The sequence below is a fragment of the Astyanax mexicanus genome, chromosome 16, assembly GCF_023375975.1.
Source record: "Astyanax mexicanus isolate ESR-SI-001 chromosome 16, AstMex3_surface, whole genome shotgun sequence".
In the NCBI taxonomy this organism is placed as follows: Eukaryota; Metazoa; Chordata; class Actinopteri; order Characiformes; family Acestrorhamphidae; genus Astyanax; species Astyanax mexicanus.
The window spans coordinates 11,710,281-11,728,647 of NC_064423.1; the positions used below are offsets into that span (position 1 = coordinate 11,710,281).

The following is an 18,367-nucleotide window of genomic DNA, read 5'->3' on the forward strand; positions in this document are numbered from 1 at the left end:
CATTTTGATTTAGGGCGTGTCGGTGTGTCTTTGGTCTCGTGAGGGCAAAATGCGCAAAAGGCATGAACTAATTCTCTTAATTAATCATGGGTGTGTTTTGGGCGTAACATAAAATAAACCAATCTGTGTGTCAGTTGTCATTCCCTTTAAGAGGCAAATGGCGTTCCTGCATGGCTAAGACAGGATTGGGGTGCCGACTGTTGTCAGGGTTTTAATCAGTCAGTGGCGCGTCTGTTTTTCCCATCGCCAAGATAGAAACACACCAGATATTTACCTGAACACACCTCACTTCCAGACCAGTGTCGATATACAGTAGATATACAGTAGAGGCCAAAAGTTTGGACACACCTTCTCATTCAATGCGTTTTCTTTATTTTCATGACTATTTACATTGTAGATTCTCACTGAAGGCGTCAAAACTATGAATTAACACATGTAGAGTTTTGTACTTAACAAAAAATGTCCTGACCTCCAGAGTCACCGGACCTGAACCCAATCCAGATGGTTTGGGGTGAGCTGGACCACAGAGTGAAGAAGGCAAAGGAGCAACATGTGCTAATAAACACCTCTGGGAACTCCTTCTTTCAAGACTGTTGGAAAACCATTTCAGATGACCACCTCTTGAAGCTCATTGAGAGAATAATGCCAAGAGTGTGCAAAGCAGTAATCAGAGCAAAGGGTGGCTATTTTGAAGAAACTAGAATATAAAAAAGTTTTTTTCAGTTATTTGCTATAATTAAATAAAACTCCACACGTGTTTAGTCATAGTTTTGATGCCTTCAGTGAGAATCTACAATGTAAATAGTCATGAAAATAAAGAAAGCGCATTGAAAAAGAGAAGGTGTGTCCAAACTTTTGGCCTGTACTGTATATGGAAAAAAACTCCACTTGTATTTTAATAGTGTGGGCACAAGGCGTAAAAATAAACTGTTGACGGGGTGTAAGACAGCATGGCAACGCGATTTACGAAGGGTGTGTTATAAGGCCATAATACTCAACACTGAGGTATTTTTTGGTGTAAAATAATGCGATGAAGTGCATGATGTGTTTTTAAGAAAAGATGATTTTTAAAATACAGCTCTGAAAAAACAATAGGAGACCACTTACAAATGATGAGTTTCTCTGAGATGATCACAAGCCATCAAACAAAGCTGAAATTCTTGAATTGTTGCACCAGGAGTGCAGGCATAAAGTTATCCAAAAGCAGTGTGTAAGACTGGTGGAGGAGAACATGCCAAGATGCATGAAAACCAGAGTTATTCCACCAAATATTGATTTCTGAACTCTTAAAACTGTATGAATATGAACTTGTTTTCTTTGCATTATTGGAGGTCTGAAAGCTCTGAATTGTTTGTTGTTGTTTCAGCCATTTCTCAATTTGCTTAAATGACAATATTTTTATTTGGAATTTGGGAGAAATGTTGTCTGTAGTTTATAGAATAAAACAACAATGTTCATTTTACTCATATACCTATAAATAGCAAAATCAGAGAAACTGATTCAGAAACTATTTTTTTCCAGAGCTGTATATTTAAATATTAAGATAAATATTAAATATTACATTTTTTGGTATTATAAAGGTGACACTGTTTCAATTGAGAATACGCAGACAAGTCGCTTTAGAATAAGTGCTAAATGATCTTTAGATTAATCTTCAAAATAAAAATAATCATTAGATTGATCATTAAATGAAATAATCATTGGGTGTGACCCTACCCAGACCCGTAAAATAAAGATCCCGAGATATTAAGTTTTTAATGTTCACTAAAATTGACTAAACTCAGCTTAAGACATCACAGCCACAGCGTTCGGAGCCTGGACCTGCAGCTGGACCTGGATCTTGTCTTGGTCCGACACCCTGCGGAAGAACCTGTGCCCTCTCTCATCGCTGTTCTGGAAGATGAAACCGGGCGGAGACTCGAAGCTGGCCGGACACACGCTGACCTTCTTGGGGGTGAAGTCGGTGCGGTAACTGGTGCTTTCCTCCAGGGGGACGTCGGTTCTCGGGGGGGCTGCCGCAGGCTTGTAGCTGATGTTAGGCTGCAGCGGGTGCTGGATGAAGTGAGCCCTGAAGGTGGTGAGGTCCTCCATCTTCCCGCTGGCTCTCTGGATCTCCTCGGGCTTGTGGAAGGTGCTGAGGCGCCGAGCCGTGACCCAGGGCTTGAAGTCGTCCTTCATGGTGGTGTTGGAGTGAAAGGGAGCAGGGGAGCGGTTGGGCTTCGGGAAAGGCTTGATGGAAATGAAGGGCTGGACTTTGTGCTTGATGTAGGTGGTTTTGGTGGTGGTGGTTAAATCCATGTCTGCAGTGGGACTCACGTACTCCACTGACTTGTGGACCTGTGGGAGAGAGACTGGCCACTGCTGGAAGCGCTCGCGGAACTCGGTGCTGCTTTGAAACGGGGCTTCAGAGCTTATCTTGACTCGTTCAGGTTTGAAGCTTTTGGGCATCGGCCCTGAAATGCCCTGTAGATATAAGAGTAGATCACAACGAATTATGAATATAATGCAATATAGAATATTATGGAAGCCCATTTCCGCCACCTGAAGAAAAAAAAGACGTCCTCAACTAAGTCATAATTATGAGATAGAAAAGTCATAATTATGAGATAGTAAGTCATATTTATGAGACAAAAAGTCATAATTATGAGATACTAAGTCATAATTATGAGATAGAAAAGTCATAATTATGAGATAGTAAGTCATATTTATGAGACAAAAAGTCATAATTATGAGATAGAAAGTCATAATTATGAGATAGAAAGTCATAATTATGAGATACTAAGTCATAATTATGAGATAGAAAGTCATAATTATGAGATAGAAAGTCATAATTATGAGATGACTTTTTATCTCATAGATATGACTTACTATCTCATAATTATGACTTTTTTATCTCATAATTATGACTTACTATCTCATAATTATGACTTACTATCCCATAATTATGACTTTTCTATCTCATAATTATGACTTAGTTGAGGACGTTTTTTTTTCTTCAGGTGGCGGAAATGGGCTTCCATAGAATATATACTATATATATATATATAAAAAAAATATTTTATTATATATAATTCAGATCTGGAAAAATGAAAAGAGACCACTTCGGTTTCTGAATCAGTTTCTCTAAATTTTGCTATTTACAGGTCTGTGTTTGAGTAAAATAAACATTGTTGTTTTATTTTCTCCCAAATTCCAAATAAAAATATTGTTATTTAGAACACTTATTTGAAGAAAATGAGAAATGTCTGAAATAACAAAAAAACAAGGCAAATAATTGAAAGAAAAAATAAGAAAAGTTCAGAAATCAGTATTTAGTGGAATAACCCTGTTTTTTTAATCACAATTTTCAGTCATCTTGGAATGTTCTCCTCCACCAGTCTTTCACACTGCTTTTGGATGACTTTATGCCTGCACTCCTGGTGCAAAAATGCAAGCAGTTCAGTTTGGTTTGATGGCTTGTGATCATCCATCTTCCTCCTGATTATATTCCAGATGTTTTTTTTATTTGGTAAAAAAAAAAAAAAAAAAAAAAAAAATTCTATAGCTGTATTTATTATTTATTTTTTAGGCGTTTTTAAACGAACATTCCTGATAAGCTGAACTATGTTCGAATCTAAGAAAGTAGGTCATTAACTTTTAAATTAAATTTTAAGAAATACTGTACAATCACTTTTTTCTCTCTGCTGCCACGCACTGGCCGCAGGCATGCACACATAATAATCGTATTTTTCAGACTAAAAGGCACACACTTAAAATCTAACATTTTATGTTCTCAAAAATTACAGTATGCCTTCTTATCCTATATGAAAGATTGGTTGTGCTTACTTGCTTACTGACCTCAAACCAATTTTATGTGATGCACGGAACTCAAAAATCTATAATCGGCCATTTCAGTCAAAACATTGGAAATCTAAGCTTGCTGTGACAAAAAAGAAGCAATTTACTCACCCAAATAACAGTTTTCAGGAGAGAAATGTGTGTAGACTAATATTCAGTTTAAAAGAAAATGAAAAATAAATATATACATAATCTTTTATTTAAAAATAACAACTCTTAATGTGATATTGGTGGCTGATAATGTGTGTAATAATGCATGTTTTCGAATCACTGGGCTAATTTGTGTGGACCGTGTCTTTGTTTGCGCTACCTTTGCCTTTGTAGAAATCCTTAATGCACCTTGTTATTTAGTGCGCCTTATGTATGAAAATAGACCTGCTTATCAATATCGCATGTTATAGTCCAAATACCTTTTTTTATTTAGTAAGTAAATGCTGTAGGCTGTTAATCAGACACTGTTTAAACTGGTTAAACTGGAGTGAGAGAGGCTAGCTGTGGTGCTGTTGGTCAGTTTGAGTGTTTATATCAAAGGCGAGGTGCTAGACTAGTACTGTCTGTATGTGTATCTGATCATGAATTAATGAATTAAAGCATTTAAAGTTGGCCACAGACTCTTCTCCTACCTGGTAGTCCTTCCGGTGTGTGGTCAGGTCCTGGAAGGGCTGGCTGCTGGGTTTGTACTCCTCTGGGGCTTTGATAAAGCGAGCCTCCACAGGGTGAGGGATGTAGGAGAGCTGGTTACTGGTCACGCCCTCAAAAGGAGCATCGTTCTGTTTGGCTACATTTAAAGGCTTAAAGCTCTCTCTAAGAACCGGGCCTCTCGGAACAAAGTCATCCTGGAACGTTGTGGTGTTCCCAAACTTCCCAGGAGGTGGATGGTAGGTCTCGTCTGGTTTGCTCAGCTCCCGCTTGGGGATTTCCCATGCACGAAAGTCCTCTGGAGAAAAAAATAAATAAATCAATAAACAAAAAACTAAACAAGTTAGTTGCTGAATCAGAAATGGGCTAATATTGTAAATGCCAGTAATGCCCATTTTACTACTCCTACCTTTTCTACTACCACTACTACTACCACCACTGCTACCATTACTCTACTATTACTACTTTTACTCTACTATTTTTTACTCTACTATTGTTTCTACTATTAATACTAATAGCAATTCTACTAGTACTACTACTACTACTTAATTTATGACTACTTCTAATTATATTACTACTTTTTCTACTTATTAATACTACTAAAATTCTACTAATACTACTAATAAATCAATTACTACTTCTACTTATACCACTAATATTAAAACTACTACTTCTTTTACGTCTATTACCACCATTTCTACTACTACTTCTCCTACTACATGTACTATTACTACTTTTTACTTCTATTACTACTATGTCTACTAGTAATACAACTACTACCACTTCTACTACATTTATTATTATTACTGCTACTTTTTTTACTACTATTTCTATTAACACTACTAGCAATTCTAGTAGTACTACTAATACATCTATTGCAACTTTTTCTTCTAATAAAAGTACTTCTCCTAGTAAATATTATACTTCTATTACTACTATTTACACTACTACTACCACTACTTCTACCATTACATCTACTATTACTACTTTTACTCTACTATTTTTTACTATACTATTACTACTTAACTACTGTTTCTACTATTAATACTAATAGCAATTCTACTAGTACTACTACTACTACTACTAAATTTATGACTACTTCTAATTCTATTACTACTTTTCTACTAATGAATACTACTAAAAAATTCTACTAATACTACTAATAAATCAATTACTACTTCTACTTATACCACTAATATTAAAACTACTACTTCTTTTACGTCTATTACCACCATTTCTACTACTACTTCTCCTACTACATGTACTATTACTACTTTTTACTTCTATTACTACTATGTCTACTAGTAATACAACTACTACCACTTCTACTACATTTATTATTATTACTGCTACTTTTTTTACTACTATTTCTATTAACACTACAAGCAATTCTAGTAGTACTACTAATACATTATTGCATTTTTTTCTCATAATAAATGTACTTCTCCTAGTAAATGTTATACTTCTATTACTACTATTTACACTACTACTACTACTTCAACTAAATATATTAATATATCACTACTTCTGCTATTTCTACTATTAATACTACTAACAATTCTAATAGTACTACTACTAAATCTATTACTATTTTACTTCTATTATTACTACAATTACCACTGCTACTACTACTAAACTTACTATTATTAGTTTACTACTGTTACTTCTAATAGATCTAAATTCTACTTCTATAACTGCTATTGTTATTACTCCTATCACTTTTACTATTGCTATTACTAGATCCACTACTACTTTTGTTACATATACTATTACATAATAAACACTTCTACTTGTAGTACCTCTTCCAAATATATTATTACTATTTCTATCATTTTACTAGTATTACTATTTCTAATCTTACTTCTACAACATCCAATTCCACTACTACTATTAAATAACTACCACTTCTTATACTACACCTACTGCTGCTACTACTACTACTATATCTATTATTAGTACTCATGTTACTACCATTTCTACTACTGCTTTTCCTATTTCTTTAACTAGTACTTCTTCTACTACTTCTACTTCTTTACTTCTATTTGTTTTACTATTACTATTTCTACTAATACTACTACAATAACTTTTACTACTAACTACTTTAACTACTACACTTGCTATTTATATTACTAGTAATTTTACTAACAATAACAATACTATTATTTCTTCTACTACCACAAAAAAACAGTAAAACTATGTTAATATTGTATAATAATGATTTATGTACTGGCGGTCGTGCACCCTCATTACCTTTGTAGGTGGGCACTGCGTTCAGTTTGCCGCTGGTGGGTCGTATCATCACTTTGGGCTTTAGTGGAGTCACAGGTTGAAGCTGGTAGGGGTTGAAGTCCTGTTTGTAGGTGGTTCCCAGGTCAATCTCGCCAGGGTTTGGCTGGTACTCGGCCTGCTGTTTCCCAGGACGCCGACTGACTTCATACGGAATGAAATCAGACCTGCGGTATGCAGGAACAAACAGAGACAGAACAGCAGTACAAACACAGCTCTGAGAGACACTAAACTTCTGCTCCCACTTATTTATTTCCACTCAAAATGTTTTATAATATATAATGTAATTAGTAGTAATAAAGACAATCAACGTTTATCAGATATTTCAAGAAAATGTAATTCATTTTAAATGTCTAATTATATGTAAAGAAGTTTATTTTTCTCAATAAAAAGTATTATATATATATATACATTTAATTGTACCTATTAAATATTTGCAGAAACAAAAATATTAAGTTTTTTTTTGCTTTGCACATGTTTATTTCCTTTGTACAGATCCCCTGAAGAGACATGGTGGGTTTTTTTATTACAAAAAGTGGTGAGCACCAGATAGTAAGTGGTTAGCACCAGACACTTAGTGGTAAGAACCAGATAATGGTAGCTAGCAAGTTATAGTTTAAACTGACAGATTCCACAGTAAAATAAAGTGAGGAATGTTTTAGCTAGCTGTGTTAGCTAATGTTAATTACTTTATTTCAGTAAGATATGTTTTAGCTAGCTATGTTAGCTAATGCTAACCACTTCATTTCAGTTAGATACGTTTTAGCAAGTTATGTTAGCTAAAGCTATTTACTGTATTTCAGTGAGGAATGTTTTAGCTAGCTATGTTAGAAAAAGCTTTTTGGCACGCGCACACACACACACACACGCACACACACACACACACACACACACACACACACATACACACAAAAAACACACACACACACCAAACACCAAACACAGTGGCTTCTTTCACCCAAGCCTACCTTATATTGTACAGAGAGCAATGCAAGCCTTCTACGCTAAGCTAACTTAGCTAGCATTAGGTCAGCTAGATCTTTGCAAAAGCATCCTACATTAGATGACACAAACGGCAGCTTATTAAATATGATTTTAATAACATAGTATTTGGTGCTCCTCGCTTAATATGTGGTGCTCACCAATTACTATCTGGTGCTCACCACTTACTATCTGATGTTCACCACTGTTTTTTTTATGTAAACAAATACACCATGCTTCTTCAGGGGCTCCGTACCTTTGTGTGTATTGGAACTACAAAAATACAGAGAAAAAAAAAAAACAAATTGATACAATTTCGCAAAAAAACTCCAAAAATGGGCCAGACAAAAATATTGGCAAGTCCAACCTTATCTTGCACACCCTTTGGATAAAATTTCTATAACCATCAACAAGCTTTTTACACCTCCCTACTGGAATTTCGGTCCAATCTTCTTCTGCAAACAGCTCCAGGTCTCGCATATTAGAAACGTGTCTTCTCTCAACAGCACGTTTAGGATCTCTAAACAGGTGTTCAACGGGATTTAGATCTGCACTCGCTGCTGGTCACCCTAGTACACTCCCTCACTTTGTTTCCATTCATCTCTGGGTGCTATTTAAAGAATGCTTGGGGTCATTGTCTTGCTGGAAGACACATGACCTAGGATGCACACCCAGCTTTCTGACATTTGCCCCTCCACTGAGACCCAAAACCCTTTGGCAATAATAATAAAAATATATTTTATTTATATAGCACTTTTCAAGATTCTCAAAGACGCTTGAAAACATATTTGAACCTCCACCATATTTGACTGTAGGCACTGTGTTCTTTTCTTCCATTTTTGATAAACAGTAGAACAATATGCTTTACCCTTGGTCTCATCTATCCACAAGACATTTTCCCAGAAGGATTTTGGCTTTTTGTGTTGCTCCAATACATACAAAGAAAATAAACCTGTATATAACAAAACATATAATTGCAATCATTTTCTTGGGAGAAATACTTGATTTTCTGGAAAAAAATGAATTCACTTTTCCGGCTATGACTGTATATACAAACAGATAAGTATCAAAGAATCACATACTTGAAGGTGGTCGTTCCCTCCATCTTGCCCCTGTCTGCTGTGTACTCATATTTGGGTTTGAGGATCTTGGGTGGCTGCCTGCTCTCATAGGCCGGAAACTTCTCCACGTATTCTGTCACCGCATACCCCTCACTGCCCTTCCTGTACAGCACTGTGGGCTGGTGAGGACAGCGGTGGTGGCTGTGGGAGATTCAGATTGGAGGGAAACACGAGTTTTAATACTTATTAACTTAATTAAAATCAGTATCATTTATCTGATCAGTCGGGTGGACAACAGGCAACTGCTTTACACTGTTTTACAATGACACACCAAAAGTCACAGGATAGCAACAGGATAAAGTGACTGATAATAACGTGTTATTTAGAGGGCAGCTTTGGGAACGCCCACATTTTTAGAAGCTCAAAGGTGTTGTCTTTTGGGTGAGGCTGAAAACTGGTCAGCGTACTCCTGGTAAGTTTATACCACGTTTATACCATTCCTCAATGCAAATTAAATAAAGCTAAAAGCAACAGCACCATTCTTTTTAAGTGTTGGTAGGTAAAATTGTCTTAGATAGTATGCAAAATTCGTAAAAAAATAAACATTGTGCATGATTATTCTCCTTTAAGCTACAGTATTAATACATTTAAAAGGGTTATAGTTCCTCTTGAAGCTTTTTTCATATTGTATCCAGAGTTTTAGGGAGTTTTATCACTTGTGCTGAATAAATGTTTCTGTACTCAGGACTGATTCTGGGCTCGTCTGGGTAACGAGAGGAACGTATTTTCTGTGCTGTGGATTGATTGTGTAATTTCATTCCTCTCTTTCTGAGTGAATAATTGCTGTTTGCTGTTGTTTTTCTATTTCATTCGCATAAAAACACTCATATTGCAAGGAACAGCAGCAGGAGCTCCACATATACAGAGCTGTTCTCATTTCATTCCAGGCAGGACAGACCTGAGCTACCGTCGCTCTAATGAGTTAGATTGTTAAGCTAACTGGCTAGAAGTGGTGTAACGGTACATGTATTCTTTACGAACCGTCACGGTACGGTTTGCGCAAAAACACACGCAGAATACACAGTAGAGGCAGACTATTGAGGAATCAATGAACCTAATGCGGAACTAACGTTCGCAAGAGTGTTGCAGCCGGAAAGTATAGCTGTACCACTGTTGCTGAAGTTTAGCTCTGACTGGAAGATATGACTGCAGGGCCAGGGGCTCATACTGTGTCTTTCTCTCTCTCTCTCTCTCTCTCTCTCTCTCTCGCATTGTTTCTGTCTCTCTGTCTCTCTCTCTCTGTCTGTCTGTTTCACTCTCTCTCTCTCTCTCTCTCTCTCTCTCTCTCTCTGAGTTATTATAATGATGATTAAAATGATCCAGTCTGCCAGACCTAAACCACACTACACTATTATTACTGTCCCCTCACAATAATACTGGACACAATAATATTCCAGCATTAAAAAAAAAGAATCATGATTTTGAATTCATTTTTAAATGACTGACACCACAAATAGAATTTAATTTAAACAATCTAATGCTGATGTTTCTTAAAAACAACTCAAACACTGAAATGCATCCAGTAATATGCTTAGGGAAAAAAAGATTTGTAGTTTAATCAGTTAAAGTAATGCTGTTGTTTTTTTTGTTCTTAATAAAGCACCACAATCAGGCTCACTGTTTGTTTTGTTCCAACAAGATCTAAAAGGTGGATCCTCTCATGATGACAGTAGGAGAGACCCTGGTTTCAAGCATTTAATAACAAAAGTGCTTGAGCCCTGTTCCAACATTCCTTTCAAAAAACAAAACATGGTTATAATGAAGATACATTGTTATTATGAAGTTAATAAAGGTGAGGTCATACGGAATGCCCAGCCTTTATTTTTTCCACCAACTGTACTGAAAACTTACCGAACTGTGGGGTTTATAATGAGGTGTGAACCGAATCTTGAATCGTCTGTACTGTTACACTACTACTGGCTAGCATTAGTTAGCAAGCTGTATCTGCTTATTCGGTGCTACACGGTGCTTTGCAGTGCCTCTAGTGGTATGGTGGTATGTGAAAAATGCATACTGGTTTTAATTTCCCCTTCGGTATACCAGATCAACCGGATAAATACTCGATCATGGACCTTTTGAGACGGATCTTGAGGCAGTAGCACGCTATGCTGTTCCATACCTGGCAGCCTGGGGTGTGGAAATTAGACCGGGGTATGGGCAGTGGGCAACTGAAGTGTAACATTGGAAGATTGATGTCGACTAAATGTTCTTTTTTTTGTTTTGTTTTTTATTGTCATTAAAAAAATTACTTGTGAACATTAATTCACTGATTACATTTTTGTAACTAAATTTGTAGCTAAATTTTTATTTATTTATTAGCTTTGAACTTTAAGCTTTGAGTTTTCAGTTTGTGTTTGGTGCATGTTGCTATTCTTTCTCTCTCTCTCTAGTGTAAATTATTCATATATTTTCCTACTTGACTTCAATATATGCAAAAATAAACAACCTAGTAAACAAATAATAAACAACATTAAGCACTTACCCACAGTTACAGATTTCACAAACACAGAGCCGCTTCATTCTTAATACCTATCTCTTTTATAAGTTTCCCCCGCCGTCAAACACCACACACACTCCTCTCTCTCTTTCTCTCTCTCACACACACTCCTCACTCAGACACACACACACACACACAAACCCTAACCCCAGTTTCCAAGGCACCAAACAAAGCTGTCTCCCAGTAACAGCAGGTCAGACTCTGTCCAGTGAGGAGGAGAAACAGCGGCCCCTGCTGAGTCCGTTCAAGGGTACATCTCAAATCAACTCTCCGTTCACTACATAATGAACCAACTACAGTATAGGCTCAACAGCTTAAAACAACAGCGTCCCCTCGACCCCATTCATTTATTAGAGTGTCAGAAATTGAGAAAAGCAAAGACATATTGTGAGCCGATCAGACGAGCTACTTTGATTAAATACACACTAGCAAAACTTTACTATATAGGGGACAATAGCTGAATTTGAAACATAACCCAAAAGGAGTTACCGTTACTAATTTGATTTTAAAATAAAAGCTTTTCATTTAAAGTTGATTGTGTATTTAAATAATAAATAAAAATAAATTAATTAATACATAAATAAATAAAAAAATAATAATAATTGCATTAAAAAACTTGTATTATATTTTTATTTCTCTGAAGTGTATCTGTGCATTATTAATTTCGTAATAAAAATAATTTAATAATGATAATACTAATAACATAACAATAATAAGAATAATTATACTACTACTAATAATAATAAGAAGAATATATAAGAATGATCCTCTTCTTCTTCTTCTTATTATTATTATTATATTGCTAAAATTTAGACATTTACCGTCGTCTTTTAGTCACTGTTAAATAAATATTGTTTAAATTATCAACAACATGTAATGCAATAAATAACTAAATAAATATTTAGTACTGCAAGTAAACTTTAATACAAACGATACAAATAAAACCGCAATGATTTTTAATGCACTAGATGTGGAACAAAACTATGAACGATGATTTAAAAAAAACTTTGGTTATTAATAACACAATTATTGAAAATAGCATTCATTTATATTATTTAATGACTTTTTACAGGACAATTAAGAAGAATACAGTGTTTATTATTACTATTATTATTATTATTATTATTATTATTATTATTAGTAGTAGTAGTAGTAGTAGTAGTAGTAGTAATAGTAGTACCTCACTACTTCACCTACTGTCACTGCCGTCGCTAAGGTCTTTTATTTTGAAAAATGTAGCTTAACCCGCGTAATGCTGCTGGATTCACGTGGACTTCAACATGCTTTGATGTTTTGCTGAAGTTTTCTAGCATTTTATTTTGAGCTGGAGTTTTGTGCTGTGTTTTGATCACGTGTTTATCTGAAGCTGTAGTAGCTCAGTGTTGAGCTGCAGTGAGAGATCGGTAAGTGTGTGTGTGTGATTGTGTGTGAGGGATGCAGTGTGTGTTTTTGTGAGAGTGTTAGAGTAGAGCAGTGTTACTGTCAGTTCAGTCAATCAGCTTCACCTGATCGCATAAATCATCAGCTGGGAGAATCACTGTGCAGTAAATATATATTTATTTATTAATATTAATCATCAGATCAGTGTGGAGGTAACCTCTTCAGTGTGCTGTGTTTGTCTGAATAAGTGCTTTATATTGGGGAGTCTGTCCTGATTCAAGTTATCAGCAGGACTAAGATACAAAAACAGTGTTAGATAATAATAATAAACAGTATTAAACTGCATTAAAGTGACATATGAACTGCTGCTGCTGCTGATCAGAACTAAAACTAGTTGATCTTAATGTTAACAAGATCTCAGAACAGTTACATAAATGAACAGACAGGTAATGAGTTTAAAACTTCTACTTACAATATTAATTAGAGAGATATATTAGCCATTCCTTATGGTTAAACATTTATAAAGCTAATATGTGAAGTATTTTGATAGTACTAATACTACCATATGACTATTGCTAAATAAAGGTAGGCACTAGTGTGTCTCAAAAAATATAATATAATTGAAAAGTTACTTTATTTCAGTGAAACTCATATTATATACATGTAATACACAGAGTGATTTATTTTAAGTGTTTATTTATGTTATTGTTGATGATTATGGATTACAGACAATGAAAACCCAAAAATCATTGTCTCAGAAAGTTAGAATAGTATATAAGCTCAATTGGTACTTTTGGCAGTGTGGGCAGTGTGCCAAATCCTGCTGGAAAATGAAATCTGCATCTCTATAAAAGCTGTCAGCAGAGGAAAGCATGACGTGCTGTAAGATTTTCTGGGGAAACACTGCACTGATTTTAGGCTTGATAAAACACAGTGGATAAACACCAGCAGATGACATGTATCTCCAAACCATCACTGATCATCAGTAAATTTTACATTTCATTTGTAAATCAAGGGACCAGGAGGAAGAGTAGAGGTCTAGTGTGAAGTTTCCACCAATCAGTGATGGTTTGGAGAGTCATGTCATCTACTGGTGTTGCTCCACTGTTTGTTCCAACAAAATCCAAAAAGATGGAGTCTCTCATGATGACAGTATGAGAATGAGATTACTCAGATCGGCTGTTAAATAAGTACGATGTGTAATAGTAATTATAATTTTTTTGGATGTTTTGGTTACAATTTAGAAAAAGGTAGCGAAAAAAAGTGTTGTTTGGGTATCGGCACCTAAATAAAGCATCATACCCAGCCCTAGCCCTAGCCCTAGTACAAGATTATGGCTTAATGTTCTCCTCCATGTTGCTGCATGTCTTAGACTGGATGGGGCAGAGTCACATGACTACACATGTAGTAAAATTAGTTATTAAAAGTGGGTATTAAAAGTATTGATTTTGTTTCCTGGGTTTTATATAATTAACTCTGATTTATTGTTGTACTGTTATTGTGTGTTTGATTGCAGATCATCAGAATGGGGCACACAAGTCTGGAAAAGCTCATCAGACTACAGAAAAAGACCTCCAATATTAGGAATATATGTATTCTGGCTCATGTTGATCATGGTGAGACTGGGTTTGACAGTGTGCAGCTTGTTTGTTGTGTTTTAGGTAAATAACTTGTAAATCACTTTTTTTCTTCTTGATTACTGTTGACAGGAAAAACGACACTGGCGGATTGTTTGGTTGCGAGCAATGGCATCATTTCCACTCGATTAGCAGGAAAGGTGAGGTTATTATGGTTATTACTGAGCTAATCTGAAGTTGTGTATTTGTTGTTTTTTTTGTAGTAATGTACTTTTGTTCCTGTATGTTTAGATGAGGTATCTGGACAGTCGGGAGGATGAGCAGATCCGGGGAATAACTATGAAGTCCAGCGCCATTTCTTTACACTTTACATCAGGTACATATTGTTACAGTTGCTACAGTACCAATACACACTGTTGGATATGTGCTAAAATACAATAATAATAATAATAATAATAATAATAATAATAATAATAATAATGCAAAAAACGGCTGTGATCTGAGGATCGCTGGTTAGATCCTGGATGCAGTTTGGCATCAGCAGCTGGAGTCTGAGAGAGGACAATTGGTCATACTGTCTCTGGGTGGATGGATGGAGCTCTCTCCCCACATCACTCCCAATGTAATATCGATCAACACAGGCGTCTGTTGGCTGATGTATTTGTAGCTGTGTCGCTGTGCTTTCCTCTGAGTGTGATGACTACACAGACTGTGTTGATTATGGCTGTGTTCTGATTGGTGTTTGCTTTATGTTCTCAGGAGAAAGTGAATACCTCATTAATTTGATCGACTCTCCCGGTCACGTGGATTTCTCCTCTGAAGTGTCCACAGCGGTGCGGCTGTGTGACGGCGCTATCGTTGTGGTGGACGCTGTAGAGGGAGTATGTCCTCAGGTATATACACTGACCACTTTGACTTAATTTGACTTTTTATTTTTGACTTAATGATGTAGTTTCTGACTCTATACATGTATAGTGTCAGAAACCACACCAAAAAAGAAAATCTCCATATATCCAGGATTAAAGTAAAATGAATAATACTGGACAGATATAATCTGTCTCTAGTAGATATATAATGGGAAATGACAACAGTATGAATTTTCTTTTGCTAAAAACAGCCAAAAAGTAATACTCTAATGTGATAATTAGGGGTGGGTGATATTGCACGAAACACCTGTCATTTTAGTGTGGGAGGTTTCATGGCTAAATTGGAGCAGCCTGGTGGTCAATCTTCATTAATTACACATTATTGCACCAGTAAGAGCAGAGTGTGAAAGTTCAATTAGCAGGGTAAGAGCACAGTTCTGCTCAAAATATCGCATGCATACAACATTATGGGTGACATACCAGAGTTCAAAAGAGGACAAATTGTTGGTGCACGTCTTGCTGGCGCATCTGTGACCAAGACAGCAAGTCTTTGTGATATATCAAGAGCCACGGTATCTAGCGTAATGTCAGCATACCACCAAGAAGGACGAACCACATCCAACAGGACTAACTGTGGACGCTGTAAGAGGAAGCTGTCTGAAAGGGATGTTCGGGAGCTAACCCGGATTGTATCCAAAAACATAAAACCACGGCAGAATTCAATGTGCACCTCAACTCTCCTGTTTCCACCAGAACTGTCCGTCGAGACAATAAATTATTGTGGTCTAAAACCAGATGTTTCAGTTTCATTGTCCAACCCCTGCATATGTGTGCCTTAAAAAACACTGAAAAAGAAGGGGTGTCCTAACTTTTGACTGGTACTGTTTCCTTGCCACTGCTACTTCCTTTAGTGGAAGCCTGCAGTAACACACGTAGTACATAGGCAAGTATGTGAACTGTAACCACCAAGTTTATCTCCAGTTTTATATCATTTTATAATTTTGTTCATTTTTTTTCTTCATTTTTTTTCATCCCCAGACTCAAGCAGTGCTGCGGCAGGCGTGGCTGGAGAACATCCGACCCGTACTCGTTATTAATAAGATCGATCGGTTGATTGTAGAGCTCAAGCTGAGTCCACAAGAGGCCTACACCCACCTGCAGAAAATTCTAGAACAGGTGATTCACTGTCCAAACTTCATACTCTACACAGTCTGCACTTTACCAGACGTTTACTTCTGCGGTTCTGTAGTGGATTTACGAGGTTTAGGTGGCTGACAAGTACCTGAAGCGCATGTAGACCAGTTAGCATGGTGCTAATTTTGTGGCTTAATTATCACATACTCTACTTAAACCATTTAATAATCTCTAAAAAAAGAAACATGGCCTGTCAACATTAAGGCATTAACACACGCAACTAATTTGTAATTAGAAAACATTATTATTATTTTTTTACGCAAATCAGTTACGCCACCAAGCTTGACCCACAACTTTGGCCATAGTCTACCTCACCCAACGCAAGGATTTATTTCTTGGATTGGTTCACTTGTGGTGAGAACATAATCTGGTCTCAGTCCGACCAAGCTATCAAATATACTTCATTGTAATTGAGCTATACTGCTCAGTTAAAGGCGCAGTTTTATCTATTTTATATTAGCCAGTTAATATACTGCTATGAGCAAACGCTACCTCTGCTGCTGCTCCATTCTGTTTGCACACTAAGAGCAAGGTATGTGCTGTGTTCAGTGCTCGCAGCCACGAAATCTGTGCTGCTCATCTTGTTAAAAACACTGTGTTTGAAAGCGCAGCGGGAATTATTCAGCGTCCTGTGTTAAAGCAGCTTTACACTGCACAGATAAACACGCTGGAAAACAGAATCTTCTCACTATATTTACTTTCTTGCTCACGTGCCAGACAGCTCTGACCTCAGAGGAGACAATGTACTCGCGTGGTTTATTGGTGAATGTTTTGGTGTGTTTAGATTTATGCCTGTGTGAAACCAAACTGAACAGAGGGAGAAACTCTCCAAATAAACAAACTCATCAACTGATCCGATCATAAAAACCAACTTCAGGTGGGAAAATGCTTTTTTATACTCAGAAAATTAAGTTATAATTCAGAAATCCTTACAATCAAGTTGAGATTAAAGTTAAAGAAATGGTTCCTTTGTACATTTTGTCATGCATTCTTTCCATTCTAGCGCCCAAAGAAAAGGGTTACACTTGAAAACAAGTGGTACAATTTAGGAATGGGTTCAGGTCTTGATTATAGTTCTGTGCAAAATCTGGTCACAACTGGTGAGATTGTGTTATTTTTTTAAGCCCATCTCCATTCACCCCCAGCATTCTGAAATACAATGCTAGTGATAGGTGCATAGAGTTGCTCATGCAAAGAAATAATTTAACAAGCTCAAAGTAGCTCCACACTTCTTTGGTAGGGCTCTGATTTTTTTGTATCCATCTAGAAATAGTTTATCAGTAAGTGACCTGTGTGTTATTGTGTGGCAGGTAAACGCTGTTACAGGTGCACTGTTCACTTCTAAAGTCCTGGAGGAGAGGGCAGTGAAGGAGGCGGAGCTTGAGGGGGCGGTACCTGAGGGGGAGGTTCCAGAACTCAGTGGAGGGGAGCAGGTTTACGACTGGAGCGCCGGTCTGGAGGAGACAGACGATTCACACCTGTACTTCAGCCCAGACCAGGGTAACGTGGTGTTCGCCAGCGCCTTCGACAGCTGGGGGTTCAGGTGTGCACACTGTGTTATTCCCTTGCAAACACACAACCACACACACACAATCACACACACACACACACAAAATCTCTGTGTAATTCAGTTTAAAATGTGAAACTCATCTATTATATAGATGTATTACACACAGAGTGATCTATTTTAAGCGTAAATGATTATGGCTTACAGCCATAAAATGAAATCCCAAAAATCAGAGTTTCAGGAAATTAGAATATTATATTAGAACAGTTGGTACTTTTGGCAGTGTGGGCAGTGTGCCAAGTCCTGCTGGAATATGAAATCCACAGATAACTGTAAGATTTTCCGGAAAAAAACACTGCGCTGACTTTGGACTTGATAAAACACAGTGGATCAACACCAGCAGATGACATGTCTTTCCAAACCATCACTGATCATCAGTAAATATTGGATTTAATTTGTAAATCAAGGGAGCAGAGTCTGGA

General features: G+C 36.6%; 2 protein-coding genes across 3 annotated transcripts in view; one reads left to right on the forward strand and one right to left on the reverse strand.

The window, feature by feature from the left end:
• Positions 1-1,741: 1,741 nt before the first annotated feature.
• On the reverse strand, positions 1,742-17,908 carry saxo2 (stabilizer of axonemal microtubules 2). 2 transcript variants are annotated; one of them, XM_022669520.2, is made up of 5 exons: positions 17,774-17,908; positions 8,826-9,005; positions 6,727-6,929; positions 4,461-4,774; positions 1,742-2,463 (listed from the first exon to the last, which is right to left on the reverse strand). In XM_022669520.2, exons 2-5 carry the CDS (start codon positions 8,846-8,848, stop codon positions 1,786-1,788), a joined length of 1,218 nt encoding a protein of 405 aa, XP_022525241.1. In that variant the 5' UTR covers positions 8,849-9,005; positions 17,774-17,908; the 3' UTR covers positions 1,742-1,785. The 2 variants fall into 2 exon arrangements, with proteins under 2 accessions (XP_022525241.1, XP_007258202.3); XM_007258140.4 differs by lacking the exon at positions 17,774-17,908 and adding an exon at positions 11,347-11,729.
• Positions 12,604-18,367, forward strand: part of efl1 (elongation factor like GTPase 1) — a 146,257-nt gene continuing 140,493 nt past the window's right edge. The window contains exons 1-7 of the mRNA XM_022669519.2: positions 12,604-12,764; positions 14,258-14,357; positions 14,451-14,518; positions 14,610-14,694; positions 15,078-15,211; positions 16,223-16,360; positions 17,689-17,921. Of these exons, the coding sequence (XP_022525240.2) occupies positions 14,267-14,357; positions 14,451-14,518; positions 14,610-14,694; positions 15,078-15,211; positions 16,223-16,360; positions 17,689-17,921 (749 nt within the window). The 5' untranslated portion in view covers positions 12,604-12,764; positions 14,258-14,266. The remainder of the gene's footprint in view (positions 12,765-14,257; positions 14,358-14,450; positions 14,519-14,609; positions 14,695-15,077; positions 15,212-16,222; positions 16,361-17,688; positions 17,922-18,367) is intronic.

Bases quoted from the DNA above. Each gene is read 5' to 3' on its own strand.
- saxo2 (XM_007258140.4), bottom strand. From the start codon at position 11,384: ATGAAGCGGCTCTGTGTTTGTGAAATCTGTAACTGTGG. The intron at 9,006-11,346 runs GTAAGTGCTTAA...AATCTCCCACAG, and splicing joins TGTGAAATCTGTAACTGTGG to CCACCACCGCTGTCCTCACC. The intron at 2,464-4,460 runs GTAGGAGAAGAG...TTATATCTACAG, and splicing joins CACACCGGAAGGACTACCAG to GGCATTTCAGGGCCGATGCC.